Raw genomic sequence first — 16,264 nt, 5'->3', positions numbered from 1 at the left:
TATGCTGTGGGAGGCATTTTCCTGGCATGGTTTGGGTCCACTTTTCCCCTTAGAAGGAATGGTCACTGCAGAGCAATACAAAGTTATTCTGAGTGACCACCTTTATCCTATGATTAGACATTTCTATCCTGATGGGAGTGGTCTCTTCCAGGATGACAACGCCCCCATCCACAGGGCACGAGGGGTCACTGAATGGTTTGATGAGGATGGAAATGATGTAATTCACATGCTATAGCCTTCACAGTCACCACATCTAAACCCAACTGAACACCTATGGGAGATGTTGGACCGACGTGTTAGATAGTTGCTCCCCACCACCATCATCACAACACCAGATGAGGGAGGTGTTCATCCCTCCAGTAAAGTTCAGAGACTTGTAGAATCTATGACAAGGAGCACTGAAGATGCTCTGGAGGCTCGTGGTGGACCAACACCTTACTAACACACTTAATGTTGGGTTTTCCTTTCATTTGTCACTTGTCTGTATATGTACAATATAGTGTGTATATATATATATATACATACACTACTTGCAGTTCTCTGGTTTTTCATACTGCTGGTGCCCTCCACTGTTCGTAAAAACAACTTGCCCCTAACACTTCAATTTATCTTCTCCATTTTCTGTCTCTTGTTCCCCTCCCCTCATTCCCTCCATTTCTCTCACCACCACCCTTCATCCCTCTCCTTCTACCCTTTACTTCCTCTGACTAGCATGCGGATGCAGCCTGGAAGGATCTGTAATGCGGCTCTGTGACAAGTTGACGGGTCAGTGCCAGTGCCGGCCGGGTGCATATGGCCAGCACTGCGATGGGTGCCAGGCGGGCCACTGGGGCTTCCCCAACTGCCGGCCCTGCCAGTGCAACGGGCACGCCGAGGAGTGCAACCAGAGAACCGGGACCTGCATCAGCTGCAGGGACCACAGTGGAGGAGACAAGTGTGACAGGTGAGTGCTTAGTGTGAGGCTGAATCAAGAATCAGGGACGCTTCATTTCACCTCATGTACTCGCGCAAATGAAGTGAAAAGAAATGCTGTTTTCCCCAGCCCACAGCAGTGCAACATACAGACAAAAACACATTCAAGAACTACAAGAACACACATATTCAAACTGACACATATATCCCAACCAAAAATTTAAAAAAATCACTGTCCAAGGGAACAAACGCCAACCAGGATGACTGTCGTAACCGCCGGTCTGCATGGGCTAGCAGTTAGCCTAGCCTGCCCCGATTACACGTCCAGTCAGACCGCCCTCCGTGTTTCCTCCTCGGGTGCAGCTCCAGGCAGGGGCCGTGGTCCCTGTGGCAACCAGACGAAGTAGACCGAGCCCTCCAGCCAATCCAGCGCCAGCTCTCCCAGACAGACACCCTTGACACACCTCCCCGCACTCCACACGACAAGATCAAAAACACCACAGTCGACGCCAGGTGAGGCCGCCTTCAGACCACCGTTGGTGTTATCGTAACTGCCGGTCTGCATGGGCTAACAGTTAGCTTAGCCTGCCCCGCTTCCGCGTCCTGTAAGACTGCCCTCGATGTTACCTCCTCGGGTGCAGCTCCGGGCAGGGCCGTGGTCCCTGGGCCCACAGCACAGCAGACCAAGCTCTCGCAGCCAATCCAGCGCCAGCTGTCCCAGCTAGCAAACGAAGACAAAAATGTAGATGCAGACGTGGACAAAGACACTGCATCGACGGTACTGGGTGAGGCCGCTGCAACCGTGAATTCGCGCCGCCATCTTCCCACACCAGTACTAGGTGAGGCTGCTGCAAATGTGAATTCGTGCCACCAACTTCCCACACCGGAAGCGGAAGCCAGGCATAGAGAACACGGACAGGTTTCAATACGCATAGGCCTCAGCATACACACTGAAATGTCACCTGTGGCTGTGGACGGAGACGGGCTTGGAGGGAGTTTTGGAGGACTGAGAAGCATTGCAGAGGTTTGTGGTGATGGGCTGTTTTTAATCAGATGCAAGCTGAGTAGGTGCCTTATTTTTTCAAGATAAAAAAAAAGTGAATATATGTTTTTTTTATTTATTTTTTAACAAGGCAGGTAATATCTAGCCTCTATCTACTCCCTTCATACCCTCCTGGTTGTACCGTCGGTAATTTACTGTCACAGACAGGATACTAAAGCAGCAAATTCAGTGGATGTAAGAAATGACCTGCGTACACCCTTAAACATGCTGTCAAAATAATGATGATGGTAATACTACTAATAGTACAACTACTACTACTCCCACTATTACTACTACTACTAATCATAATAAACTTTATTCATGTAACACCTTTCATACATGAGATGCAGCACAAACTGCTTTTAAATTGGGAAGAAGCAAATTAAAACAATCACAAGCAGAAAAAGGGCACAATTACAATTTAAAAGAGATTGAAATTAAAAAAAAACAATTGAAAAGCGTGTAAAATTATAAAATTATCAGGAATCAGGAACATGTGTAATTTCATTCCATGCACCTGCGCACACGAAATGAAACGAAATGTCGTTTCCCCCAGCCCACAGCAGTACAACACAAAGACAAAACACATATCCAAACTACAAGAACACACATATCCAACATACCAAAAAAAAAAAAAAATTCACTGTCCAAGAGAGCGAACACTGGGTGGCTGCCAGTCTGCATGGGCTAGCAGTTAGCTTAGCCTGCGCCACTTCCGCGTCCTGTCAGACCGCCCTCGGTGTTTCCTCCTCGGGCGCAGCTCCAGGCAGGGCCGTGGTCCCTGGGCCCACAGGACGCAGCAGACCAAGCTCCTCCAGCCGATCCAACGCCAGCTCTCCCAGCCAGACACCTTCGACACACCTCCCCACACTCCACACAATGACACTAAAAACACAGTCAAGGGTAGGCGAGGCTGCCGCCAGACCGCCCTCCATGTTATCGGAACTGCTGGTCTGCATGGGCTAGCAGTTAGCTTAGCCTGCCCCATTTCCGCGTCCTGTCAGACCGCCCTTGGTGTTACCTCCATGGGCGCAGCTCCAGGCAGGGCCGTAGTCCCTGGGCCCAGAGGACGCAGCAGACCAAGCTCTCCCAGCCATCAAACGAAGACAAACTTAGACGCAGACGTGGACAAAGACACTGAATGGACAGTACTGGGTGAGGCTGCTGCTAACATGAATTCGTGCCGCCATCTTCCCACACTGGAAGCAGACCGGAAGTGGAATTGGTTTTAAAATTAACATAATAATAATAATAATAATTAGGATGAAACAATGTAAGAAAAAAATAAAGATAAATTAAAAGCGCATAAAAAGAGGGTAAAATAACAAGAGCTGGCTAAACATTAAAATAAAAGACTGACCAGATGGCGGCAGCGTCTCCCATTAAACCACTTAAACGCTGTTCACAAGTGCAACTAGTTTAACAAGGGAAAACCTAATGGGAACAGTACTTGTAGAATAAAATTAAGAGTATTGTAGTTTCTTACAGATTGTAGGTTTGTATTATGAAAAGTAGCTTTTCAAACCAAATGACAGTCTAAAGACGGTTTGTCCCGGGACAAGACTTGGTTACACTCCAGTACATTTGCAAATTGCTGGTCCGTGTAAATACCATTCTCTAGCTGGGTTAATACGTCTGTTGTCTTCTCAGGTGTGCCAACGGTTACTATGGTAACCCTGTTCTGGGTTCCAGAAACCAGTGTCGTCCATGCCCCTGCCCAGACGGGCCCAACAGTGGACGCCACTTTGCTGCGTCTTGTTACCAAGACAACCGTAGCAGACAGATAATCTGTAACTGTAACCAGGGTTACACGGGTAAGATACAATCATGCTTCGCCGTCTTCCTGAAATCAGTGACGCCTCTCCTTTCTCCCTCTCTTTCTTTCTGCCTCTTTCTTTCTTTCTGCCTCTTTCTTTCTTTCTCCCTCTCTTTCTTTCTGCCTCTTTCTTTCTTTCTCCCTCTTTCTGCCTCTCTTTCTTTCTGCCTCTTTCTTTCTTTCTGCCTCTTTCTCTCTTTCTTTCTCCCTCTTTCTGTCTCTTTCTTTCTCCCTCTCTTTCTTTCTGCCTCTCTTTCTTTCTGCCCCTTTCTTTCTTTCTTTCTCCCTCTTTCTTTCTGCCCCACTTTCTTTCTCCCTCTCTTTCTTTCTACCTCTTTCTTTCTTTCTGCCTCTTTCTTTCTCCCTCTTTCTGCGTCTCTTTCTTTCTCCCTCTCTTTCTTTCTGCCTTGTTCTTTCTTTCTTTCTGCCTCTCTTTCTTTCTGCCCCGTTCTTTCTTTCTCCCTCTCTTTCTTTCTGCCTCAGAGCTTTTACTGCTGCAACAACCCCCCCCCCCCGTCTCTCTGGTCTCTCTGTCTGTCTCTCTCTGTCTTCTTTCTACCATTGCCACTAAGAGGAAGAAAAAGTTCCAGGAATGGGCAGAACTAAACATTTACATGATGCAAACATGAAGACACATAATTGACTGCACCTGTGACCTTGTGGATGTCCACTGAACTAAACATATTCCATGTGTGCATGGATGAGCAGGTGCATTGTACTCAGAATCGGAATACTTTATTCATCCCTGAGGGGAAATTGGGTCTTGCTGTTGTTGGGTAATAATGCACTTTGTTCCAGTTTGGGGATTATTAAGCATTACTTTAAAACCCTTTACCGTTCTGCTCCACTGTTTGGTGGAGCACATTTTGAGTTTCTGTATCTCACTGAAAAATGTGTTGAACTTAACCTGGTTGAGCCGTTTGTACCGCTCGGTTTAGTTATGTTATGCTAAAACAATCCACTAGGTGTCGCTGTCTTTAAATAGTATGCCTTTTCAGTTCGACTCCTTACAGCGAGTTAGCAACAAAAAAGTGGCTCCAGACACGAGGGCTGTGTTGAGTGGAGTTTTCAAAGCTATGCTTATTTTCTCAACACGTTACAGTTTCAGAGGTGTGACTGAACAGAATTGTGTAGCTTGATAGCACAAAATAAAAAGTGTAATGAGGGTCAAATAATTTTCTAAAAACACGCCCCACCAAACGCTTTGTTTGTCTTTCTATGGTCACGGTAGTGAAGCTAAGCTAACATAATTATAATTGACTATTTGCTACGAAATAAAAACTTCTGACCAGTCATTGCTAATATGATACATTGGTAACACTTAAGTATGGGGAACATAGTCACCATTAATTAGGTGCTTATTAGCATGCAAATTAGCAACATATTGGCTCTTAATTGGTCATTATTACGTACTCATTAATGCCCTATTCTGCATGGCCTTATTATACAACCAGTAAGCCATTAACTATGAGTTTTCCCTCTATAACCTCAGAATTATTGCTTATTAGTTGTACCATCTCAATATGCTTTGCTTAGTATGGACTTTATAAGGTGGTAGTACCACAAGAAGAGTTATTCTCCCTTACTAACACGTAATGAATATGGTCTGTTCTTACATAACAAAACACAAAAGTACAAGTGTTAATAGTGTTAAATTACTGTAAATTAAGTTTTTGTTACTTAGAATATGTTCCCCATACTAAAGTGACATCTTGATCATTACTAATTCACTAGTAATTAAGTTTTTTTATGTTCCCCCATACTAAAGTGTTACCTAATATTCATCCATTACAAATTATTACATAGTGTAACGTGCATGGATAAGTAGACACGTTGGTCCTTGACTAACGGGTCGGACCCTTTAGTCGACTGGTTAACGTCGCTTGCTGGAACAGGAGACACGGGTTCGCGTCCCGACTGGGACGGTCTCCCCGGCTGCCCCCCGAATATAATATTTTCTATATATTCTTAAACTTTCAACTATGAATGCACAAATTTGGAACAAACAAGCATACACTTACATTACTGCAGTATTTCCTTGTCTGATATTCAGTATATGTACCTTCAGTGAGTGCCCACCTAGCAGGCAGACTGTCAGCTCCAGCAGTGCATCTGTGCTGCTTTTGCAGGGCGTTCACCTGGACTGACCAACTGCAACCTGTACAGGAAAAAAATCACATCTTCTGTTTTTCTGTGTTCCCTGACAAACTTTTATTCACGTGATTGTTTCGCAAACCACCTGCTCACGTCCTGCGTCCTACCCGTGGGACAGAACCCATAGTTAAAAAAAAACCCACTGCCTACACATTTGCTATATTTGACCTAACGAGCAAATTAAATATTATCCTCTTCATTAAAAAAAGGGGGGAAAAAAGGGCTGTCCGGGTGGCGTGGCAGTCTATTCCGTTGCCTACCAGCAAGGGGATCGCTGGTTTGAATCCCCATGTTACTGCCGGCTTGGTCGGGTGCCCCTACAGACACAATTGGCCGTGTCTGTGGGTGGGAAGCCGGATGTGGGTGTGTGTCCTGGTCGCTGCACTAGTTCCTTCCTCTGGTCGGTCGGTTGGGGCGCCTGTTCGGGGGTAGAGGGGGAACTGGGGGGAATAGCGTGATCCTCCCACGCGTTAACGTCCCCTGGTGAAACTCCTCACCATCAGGTGAAAAGAAGCGGCTGGCGACTCCACCTGTATCGGAGGAGGCATGTGGTAGTCTGCAGCCCTCCCCGGATCGGCAGAGGCGGTGGAGCAACGACCAGGACGGCTCGGAAGAGTGGGGTAATTGGGCAGGTACAATTGGGGAGAAAAATCCAAATAAAAAAAGTGTACTGTTTGAGTGCAAGTTTCAACTGAAATATTATCATCCTCTTCATTAAAGAAAAGTCAACTCTAATTAATTTGTCTGACGGTTCGAGGGGAACTGTGGTAGAATCGGAGACTTGTCTGTAGCTGGGTAAGGCTTGTCTTTCTCATAGAGAATTCACAGATGTCAGTGGTGAATGGTAACATGTTATTTCCTCCCTCCCTCCCCTGTACTATTGGCACAGGGATCGTTAAACGCTCCGGGGCGACCTTTTTTAAGCGTGAGTAATTATTGGTGACCGCCTCTCCACCCCCCCCCCCTACTGCCAACACACCCGGTCCCTCTCCCCCTCCAGCTCCTGCCACCAGCCCATACCAACAACTTTACCTTACCTTACCTTACCTTACCTTACCTTACCTTACCTTACCTTACCTTACCTTATCTAGGCATGGCTTCAGCACCCCTCCCACCAGCGGTGCTGCGCCACAACGCACTCCTGCTACTGTGTTAGACCTATTGTGTTAGACCTGGCTCAAAAAGGAAATAAAATATCCTTTCAAATGCCTCTTGTGTGACTGATGAATAGTGTCTTATATGGCAGAGCTGAACCAGGTGAGATCTCCTAAGACACTAAACTCAAATGACGGTGTTTGTTATAAATTTGAACCAGGTCTGTTTAAATACTCTCCATTCAAGGACCTGACCCAGAATTCTAGACCCTTCTAAATCGGTTCCTCACGCTGTCGTGGTAAGCTAAACATATTTCTTTTTTGTTTACTTTGGTCCTCTATACTTGAGCAAAGCTTACAAAAGCAACAAAAAAAAATTGTTAGATAAAATATGAAAGAAGGTGGGTGTCTGGGTAGCGTAGCTGTCTATTCCGTTGCCTACCAACACGGGGATCGGCGGTTCAAATCCCTCTGTCACCTCCGGCTTGGTTGGGCGTCCCTTCAGACACAATTGGCCGTGTCGGCGGGTGGGAAGTCGGATGTGGGTATGTGTCCTGGTCACTGCACTTGCACCTCCTCTGGTAGGTCAGGGCGCGTGTTCGGGGGGGACTGGAGGGAATAGCATGATCCTCCCACGTGCTACGTCCGCCTGGTGAAACTCCTCACTGTCAGGTGAAAAGAAGCGGCTGGCGACTCCACATGTGTCGGAGGAGGCATGTGGTAGTCTGCAGCCCTCCCTGGATCGGCAGAGGGGGTGGAGCAGCGACCAAGATGGCTCGGAAGAGTGGGGGTAATTGGACGGGTTCAACTGGGGAGAAAAAAGGGGGAAAATCCAAAAATAATAAAAATATGAAAGAAGATGTGAAAATGTGAACAAGGCGAGGGTGTTGGCTGTTTCTGAATCTGGGTCAGCTTCTATCTCACATGCATGGAGCAGGTTTTACTACTGATCAGTTGTATAAAGAATCATTAAGGAGATATGGGGAGAAGTGGAGCTTGGCAGTCATTTTTGCACCAATAGATATTGATCCTAATGCAGCTATACAACTACCAAAACCCATCCATATCACTTTACCAGCCCAGCTCGCACGTTACTATCGCAGTCGCTGTCCTCAGTTAGACAGCTTTGCTGATACAGCTGGCTCAGCACATGGCAGTGTGCTTCACTTTAGATGAAGCCCAGTAACAACGTTCAAGGCTGCTGGCCAGCCCCAACAGCCTTCGTATACCTTGGATATCCGCAGTGTCATCATATTTTGTTCAGCATGTGCAATGGATCATTCAATACAAGTTGAAATATCAGAAATGAGAGGGGAGGGAGCGAGGGGGAGTGGATAGAGAAAGCAAGTGAATCAGAGAGAATGAGAGAGAGAATGAAAAGAGGAGGATGAAGATGTCAGGGGAGTAAGGGTGCAAGGAGGAAAGAGGGAAGAATGTCATGAGGCTCAGTATTTGAGAATTGATAGTGTCCTCCATCCCGTTCCTCTTTAGGGAAATACAAAGTTAATAGATATATCTCTTCCTTCCAACCTCACTATCCCCTAGGGTTGTCACCTTTAGCTCAGGAAAATAAAGGTCACTTCACCCTATCCCATCTCAGCTCCCACGACGGCCTACCCAGCCCCCGTGACCCCCACCTCAGTGGAAATTTTTTTTTTTAATAAATAACAATTTCTTAACAAATCATATTATTTGATTTAATGATAAATGTACAATCCTAGGACTTGGGCCATGTGCCTGTGGTACCCCGGGGAAACTGCTCCGGCAAACCACCGCAGTTTTCATGTGACCAGACTGCTTGCGTATTTCTCCCTTCTCCAGCTGTCGGACTTGGATGAAAAAAACCATGTGCCCCTAGTTCTCCGACGGTCACTGAAGTCAGCCCTATGTCTAAACAGTTTTTCATGTTAAACGGGGGGACTTGCAGACATCATTAAAATAATAATAATGATTAAGAAAACAGCCACTGAGGGCACTATTTCTAACTGTACAAAGCAACCGCCGAGTTACGCCTAATGGCAACGATGGCAGACGCTGATTTGCAAGCTCATACAGCACGCAGAGCTTGTCAGTCTGTAGCTCGCCACTGGAATTAAGCTTCTCCACTCCGCTTGTGTAACTGGTGTGAGTTTCCGTGATATTATGTTATTCTCAGCACTTTGAAGGCCTATTGTATAGATGAAATGACGTGTGCGGGAATACGGGACAAAATCGTGTCCCTTATTGATTCAATACGGGATGCAGCATTTTATTTTCCAATACAGGACGATCCCGTATTATAAGGGATCGTACCGCCCCCTCCACCGCCCCCTCACCTTTCACCTCTGTGCTCTACCGCTTGCCACTTCTCCCTTTTGGAACATATCAAGCAAACAAGTTCCCTTTGAGAACAGGAACTACTGCTGCGATCTGAGGAACAAATGAACGGTTCTGTTAAAAATCTGCCAACAGGCGTATAAACTTGCGATTATCTTAGTTGCGTGCTGTGTGTCTATGGGATATACTGTTACAGCCATGTAAAATACACAGTGTGGTTGGGGTACATGATTGCAGCCCAAATGATGATGTCAATGAAATACTGTTGTGTTGTTTAGTGTGGTGTTTCTTGAGGCAGATTTGGACGTTCTGTAGTACTTACTTATTTGAATCTCAGTGATCGCAACGTTTTTTATCCCCTGAAACTTAGGCCAACGTTACAGTCAATTATAAAACTGACTGGGGTAATGATATGATGACTGTAGTCCACTGAATGATGTGATCCCAAAGACCCTTTACTAATGAAAAGCGGAATTACAACAACAATATTGATAATCTAGGTAACATACCGTATAAGTAGGACTTTCTTAATAAAGTTTAGCTATGGCTGCACATTGACAGTTAATCTGAGGGCGAGGTGAACATGGTTTTTGTTGGTGATGTAAATACCAATATGTTTTGTCTTCTTCTTTCGGCTGCGCCCATCTGGGGTTACCACAGTGGATCATCCATTTCCATTTCTTCCTGTCCTCTGCATCTTCTTCTGTTATGCCAACCACCTTGCATGTCCTCCCTCACCACATCCATAAACCTCCTCTTTGGCCTTCCTCTTTTCCTCTTCCCTGGCAGCTCCATATTCAGCATCCTTTCTTCCAATATCCCCAGGCATCTCTCCTGCGCCCAGTCCAAGCCATCTCAATCTCGCCTCTCTTGCTTCGTCTCCAAACCGTCAAACCTGAGTTTTCCCTCTAATATAGTCATTCCTAATCCTGTCCATCTTCATCACTCCCAACAAAAATCTTAGCATCTTCAACTCTGCCACCTCCAGGGCCACCTCCTGTCTTTTCGTCAGTGCCACCGTCTCCAAACCATACAACATAGCTGGTCTCACAACCATCTTGTAAACCTTCCCTTTAACTCTTGCTGGTATCCTTCTGTCGCAAATCACTCCTGACACTCTTCTCCATCCACTCCACCCTGCCTGCACTCTCTTCTTCACCTCTCTTCCGCACTCTCCAATAATATGAATAGTTGACCCCAAGTATTTCAACTCATCCACCTTCACCACCTCTACTCCTTGCATCCTCACCATTCCACTGTCCTCCCTCTCATTCACGCATATGTATTCCGTCTTGCTCCTACTGACTTTCATTCCTCTTCTCTCCAGTGCATACCTCCACCTCTCCTGGTTCCCCTCAACCTGCCCCCTACTCTCACTACAGATCACAATGTTGTCCGCAAACACCATAGTCCATGGAGACTCCTGCCTGACCTCGTCCATCAACCTGTCCATCACCATTGCAAACAAGAAAGGGCTCAGAGCCAATCCTTGATGTAATCCAACCTCCACCTTGAACCCATCTGTCATTCCAACTGCACACCTCATTACTGTCACACTGCCTTCATACATATCCTGCACCACTCCTACATACTTCTCTGCAAATCCTGACTTCCTCATACAATACCACACCTCCTCTCTCAGCACCCTGTCATATGCTTTTTCCAAATCCACAGACACAATGTAACTCCTTCTGATCTTCTCTATACTTCGCCATCAACATTCTTAAAGCAAACATCACATCTGTGGTGCTCTTTTGTGGCATGAAACAATACTGCTGCTTGCTAATCGCCACCTCTCCTCTTATCCTAGCTTCTATTACTCTTTCCCATATCTCCATGCTGTGGCTGATCAACTTTATACCTCTGTAGTTGCTACAGTTCTGCACATCGCCCTTGTTCTTCAAAATCAGTACCAGTATGCTTCTTTTCCACTCCTCAGGCATCCTCACTTTCCAAAATTGTGTTAAACAAGCTAGTTAAAAACCCCACTGCCATCTCTCCTAAACACCTCCATGCCTCTGCAGGTATGTCATCAGGACCAACTGCCTTTCCACTCTTCATACTCTTCATAGTTGCCCTTATTTCCTCCTTGCTAATCTACCGCACTTCTTGATTCACTATCCCCACATCATCCAACCTTCTCGCTCTCATTTTCTTAATTCATCAGCCCCTCAAAGTACTCCTTCCACCTTCTCCACACACACTCATTGCTTGTCAACACATTTCTATCTCTATCCTTCATCACCCTATCCTGCTTCACATCCTTTCCAGCTCACTCTCTCTGTCTAGTCCTTTTCTCCTTTCTTAGTGTCCAACCCCTCATACAAGTCAACATACTATGCATTTTCATTTGGCTTTGCCACCTCTCTCTTCACTTTATGCCACATCTCCTTGTATTGCTATCTACTTGCTTCATCACTCTGACTATCCCACTTCTTCTTCGCCAACTTCTTCCTCCATATATTTTCCTGTACATCCTCATTCCACCAAGTCTCCTTGTCTTCCTTCCTCTGTCCAGATGACACACCAAGTACCTTCCTCGCTGTCTCCCTTACTATTTCTGCAGTAGTTGACCAGCCACCTCACAACTCTTCACTACCACCCAGTGCCTGTCTTAACTCCTCCATGAACTCCACACAAGTCTTCCTTCTTCAACTGCCACCATTTGATCCTTGGCTCTGCCTTTACTCTCTTCCTCTTCCACTTCTCTCCCTCCAAAGTCATCCTACAAACCACCATCTGATGCTGCCTATCTACATTCTCCCCTGTCACCACCTTGCAGTCTCCAAGCTCTTTCAGACTGCACCTCCTGCATAGGATCTAGTCCACCTGTGTGCACCTTCTTCCACTCGTATGTCACCCTGTGTTCCTCCCTCTTCTTGAAATGTGTATTCACCACAGCTATTTCTATCCTTTTCACAAAGTCCCCCACAAAATCCTTCTTCCACATTCCTCTCCTTGACACCATACCTCCTCATCACCTCTGTTCTATTCACCAACATGTCCATTGAAGTCCTCGCCAATCACCACTCTCTCCTCCTTGGGTACACTCTCCACCACTTCATCCAACTCACTCCAGAATTATTCTTTCACTTCCATCTCACACCCAACTTGCAGGGCATATGCACCGATAACATTCATCGTCACACTTTCGATTTCCAGGTTCTTACTCAACACCCTGTCCCACACTCTCTTCATCGCCAACACACTCTTGACATACTCTTACTTAAGAATTACCCCTACCCCATTTCTCCTGCCATCCACACCATGGTAGAAGAGTATGAACCCACCTCCAATGCTCCTGGCCTTACTCCCCTTCTACCTGGTCTCTTGCACACACAGTCTATCTACCTATCTACCTTCCTTCTCTCCATCATTTCAGCCAGTTCTCTCCCTTTATCAGTCATAGTGTCAACATTCAAAGTTCTGACTCTCACCTCCACACTCCTACCCTTCCTCTTCTCCCGCTGCCTCTGGATGTGCCTTCCCCCTCTCCTTCTCCTTCTCCCTCTCCCAACAGTAGCATAGTTTCCATCAGCACCCTGCTGGCCAGCAGTATCGGTGTCGGTCATTGGTAACCCGGGCCTCGCCCGATCCGGTATGGAAATCTAATTTTTGATCCACATATTTTATTCGGCAAAGGTTTTACGATGGATGTCCTTCCTGACGCAACACTCCCCATTACTCTCGGCTTAGAACCAGCACTAAGAATACACCGGCTTTGCATCCCCAGTGGCTGGTTTCAATATATTTTGTCTAACTCAGATGTATGAACCTGAACTCCTAGCAACTTGTGATATTTAATATGGGACTTAAATCATATGCCAAAGCAAATGTTAGCTTTAGGCTCACTGCTGCCATGCTACAAGCTTCCTGCTTTTCCCAAATAAATGATAAAAAATAAGGTTACCAGACACTCTGGAGTACTTACCTCCAATTTTGTGGTCAAACCATGCCAACCAAATGAACTGTAGATATACCACAGTGCAGACTTCTCTGATACACATCACATCTCTCCATCATTCCCTCTTCACCCTAAACTCTTCTTCTGTTTTGTGTCTTTGCTTCCTTCGCCACATAGGAGCCAGATGTGATGAATGTGCCCCGGGTTACTATGGCAACCCCACCCAGCCGGGCGGCCGCTGCCAGCCCTGCCAGTGCAGTAACAACATTGACATGTCAGACATGGACGCTTGCGACAGGCGTATTGGAGTGTGCAGGAAATGTCTCTATAACACAGAGGGGCCCAGCTGTGGTATCTGCAAGAGTGGCTATTACGGAGATGCGACCAGGCGCAACTGTAGAAGTGAGTAGTGGTTTGGACTGCCTGTCAGCAGAGGAAAAATTTATAGCAAAGAAAAACATCGAGGCCAAAATGCTGTAAATTCAAAAGAATTCAGCTTCTCCCATCGACTGCCTGTCAGCAGAGGAAAAATTTATAGCAAAGAAAAACATTTAGGCCAAAATGCTGTAAATTCAAAAGAATTCAGCTTCTCCCCATCAAAAAGACTTGGCTCCGAGATTGAATTCACCATGCCTTTGCAATATGCAACACCTTTGAGGGTGTTTTGACCATGGAAAACAACCCCATAATGCACCTCCTTGACTTTCATCATCTTTTCTCAGAGTGTACGTGTAACTACCTGGGCACTGACCAGAGCCAATGCATGGAACGTGATGAGTGTGTGTGCCAGCGCGCCACTGGCCAGTGTCAGTGTCTGCCAAATGTCAGCGGCCTGACGTGTGACCACTGTGCCCCCAGCCACTGGAACCTGGCTAGCGGGCGGGGCTGTCAACCCTGCGGCTGTGACCCCAACAACTCAGTCACCTCCTCCTGTAATGAGGTAGGTCTTGTGTGTGTGTGTGTGTGTGGATACTGATAATGTCTCATACTGCTACTCATTACCCTCCTCCCTCTGCAGTTCACCGGCCAATGTCAGTGTCGCGATGGCTTTGGAGGAAACACGTGTACAGACTGCCAGGAGAACTACTGGGGAGATCCCAGGACACAATGCAGAGGTCAGCAACATTAAATCTTTAAAGGGAACAAACAACAAAGTGCAGTTACACAGATGGAACTAATTCCAGAGGTTTCAGCAACAGCATGAGCAAAACAACTACAAAAGCATACCTGTCCTTACACATGATCTCAGAACTTGGTACATTTCAGGAGAGTCCAGGACTGAGTAGTAAGTAGTAGTAAAAAGCAGAACTAATTTGAGATGCTAATGCAATAAAAGACAATGTGGACCCCCAAAAAACACACAGAGATGAGTAATCATGGTAGATCTCAGGTTTCAGTGCTGGCAGTCATACAGTACAATCCTAAATTGAAACTCCAATAACTATAATAATTGGGCTGGTCTGAGACATCTTGACATACAGTGGCTGGGGAGATGAAGACTCAGGCTGGGGGGGTTCTGCCTCAGACGAGGGTTTTCCCGAGTTGTCTATGGACCCCAGGTGGTGCCTGAAATGAGAGAAGAGAGGAGGGAAGAGAGGATGAAGGATGTGATGAAAAATGGGTAGGGTGAGAGATGATGGGATGAATGGATGTGAAGAGGGATGGGTTGGGGGAGGGATGAGGTAGGAGGGTGAATGGGAGAGAGAGAGAGGAAGTGGGAGGGTGGGGGTCGAGAGAACGGAGACAAACATTGCTGGATGGGATGACCAAGTATAAGAAGGCTTGCCAGGTGATTAGAGGAGTGGTTGAGGCGTGGCCCTGCTCCCGAACATTAGTTAACAAGTTAACTTCATTTCACTAGCAAGGACCACGGCACAACAACGAGAGTTTACAGGTTGATTGAGGAGAGGAAGTATTGGATGATGGGGATGGAAGTGAGGGTGAGGATGGATATGGAGGTCATCTAATTAGGCTAGTCTGGGACATCTTGACATATGGTGGCTGGGGAGATGCAGACTCGGTAGGGATTCCCTCTCAGGTGATAGTTTTCCCGAGCCGACTACGTACCCCAGATGGTGCCTGAAAAGAGGAGATGAAGAAAAGGAGGGAAGAGGAGATGAAGGATATGAAGAAGGATTGGTAGGGTGAGGGATGAGAGGATGAATGGATGTGAAAAGGGATAAGCGGGGGACGGGGTAGGAGGGTAAATACAAGAGAGGGAGGGAGTGGGAGGGTGGAGGTTGAAAGAATAGAGACGACCAGTGTTGGATGGGTTGACCAGGTATTAAGAAGGCTTACCAGGTGATTAGAGGAGTGGCTGAGGTGTGGCCCTGCTACCGAGCCTTAGTTAACTTCATTTCACTAGCAAGGACCACACCACACCAGTGAGTGTTTATAGGTTGATTGAGGATGGGGATGATGGGGATGATTTATGGAAGTGAGGGCGAGGATGGATGTGGAGGTCATCTAATTAGGCTGGTCTGGGACATCTTGACATATAGTAGCAGACATAAGATGCAGACTCAGGGTGGGGGTTCCGTCTCAGGCGATGGCTTTCCCAAGCCAACTATGGACCCCCAAAAAGTCAGATCAGATGGAGCTGAGGTGAGCATGGGCTTTACAGAGGTCGTTGAGATTATTGCGAATGTGCCACTCTGGTGGCCGAGCGGAATAAACCACCGTTCTTGCAATCCACTCGTCATGTGGCTGGGAGGTCGTATCCCAGACTCGCCGTAACCGGTCACGGCCAGAGCGTCCACGGAGTAAGGCATTCATTAGGCCACCCTTACCCGAGGGATAGTGGGTGTAGATCGGTGTAGTGTTCGGGGACTCGTCGTTCTCCAGCGACCCCTCTGGCCCACCAAGGCGCCTGCAGCCAAGCAACTGAAAGCATTCTCCCTACGCCTCCTTCGCGGCTTGAAGGTGATGCAATCCATGCGAGGCTTCAGCATGTAAAATAGCGAGAGCAGCCGACACGAGTTTGAAGGAAGCTGGTGTTACGCCTATCTCCTTCCTGTGGAAACGTG

At 46.7% G+C, this 16,264-nt stretch overlaps 1 protein-coding gene across 1 annotated transcript in view; it reads left to right on the top strand.

Annotated features, from left to right (window-relative positions):
- lamb2 (laminin, beta 2 (laminin S)) overlaps positions 1–16,264 on the top strand; it is an 89,259-nt gene that overhangs the window by 50,592 nt on the left and 22,403 nt on the right. Inside the window, 5 exon segments of the mRNA XM_056299936.1 lie at positions 712–943; positions 3,605–3,768; positions 13,416–13,640; positions 13,961–14,178; positions 14,257–14,353. Of these exon segments, the coding sequence (XP_056155911.1) occupies positions 712–943; positions 3,605–3,768; positions 13,416–13,640; positions 13,961–14,178; positions 14,257–14,353 (936 nt within the window).

The sequence above is a fragment of the Lampris incognitus genome, chromosome 2 (genome assembly GCF_029633865.1).
Source record: "Lampris incognitus isolate fLamInc1 chromosome 2, fLamInc1.hap2, whole genome shotgun sequence".
Lineage (NCBI taxonomy): Eukaryota > Metazoa > Chordata > Actinopteri > Lampriformes > Lampridae > Lampris > Lampris incognitus.
This window is presented reverse-complemented; position numbering and strand designations above follow the sequence as displayed.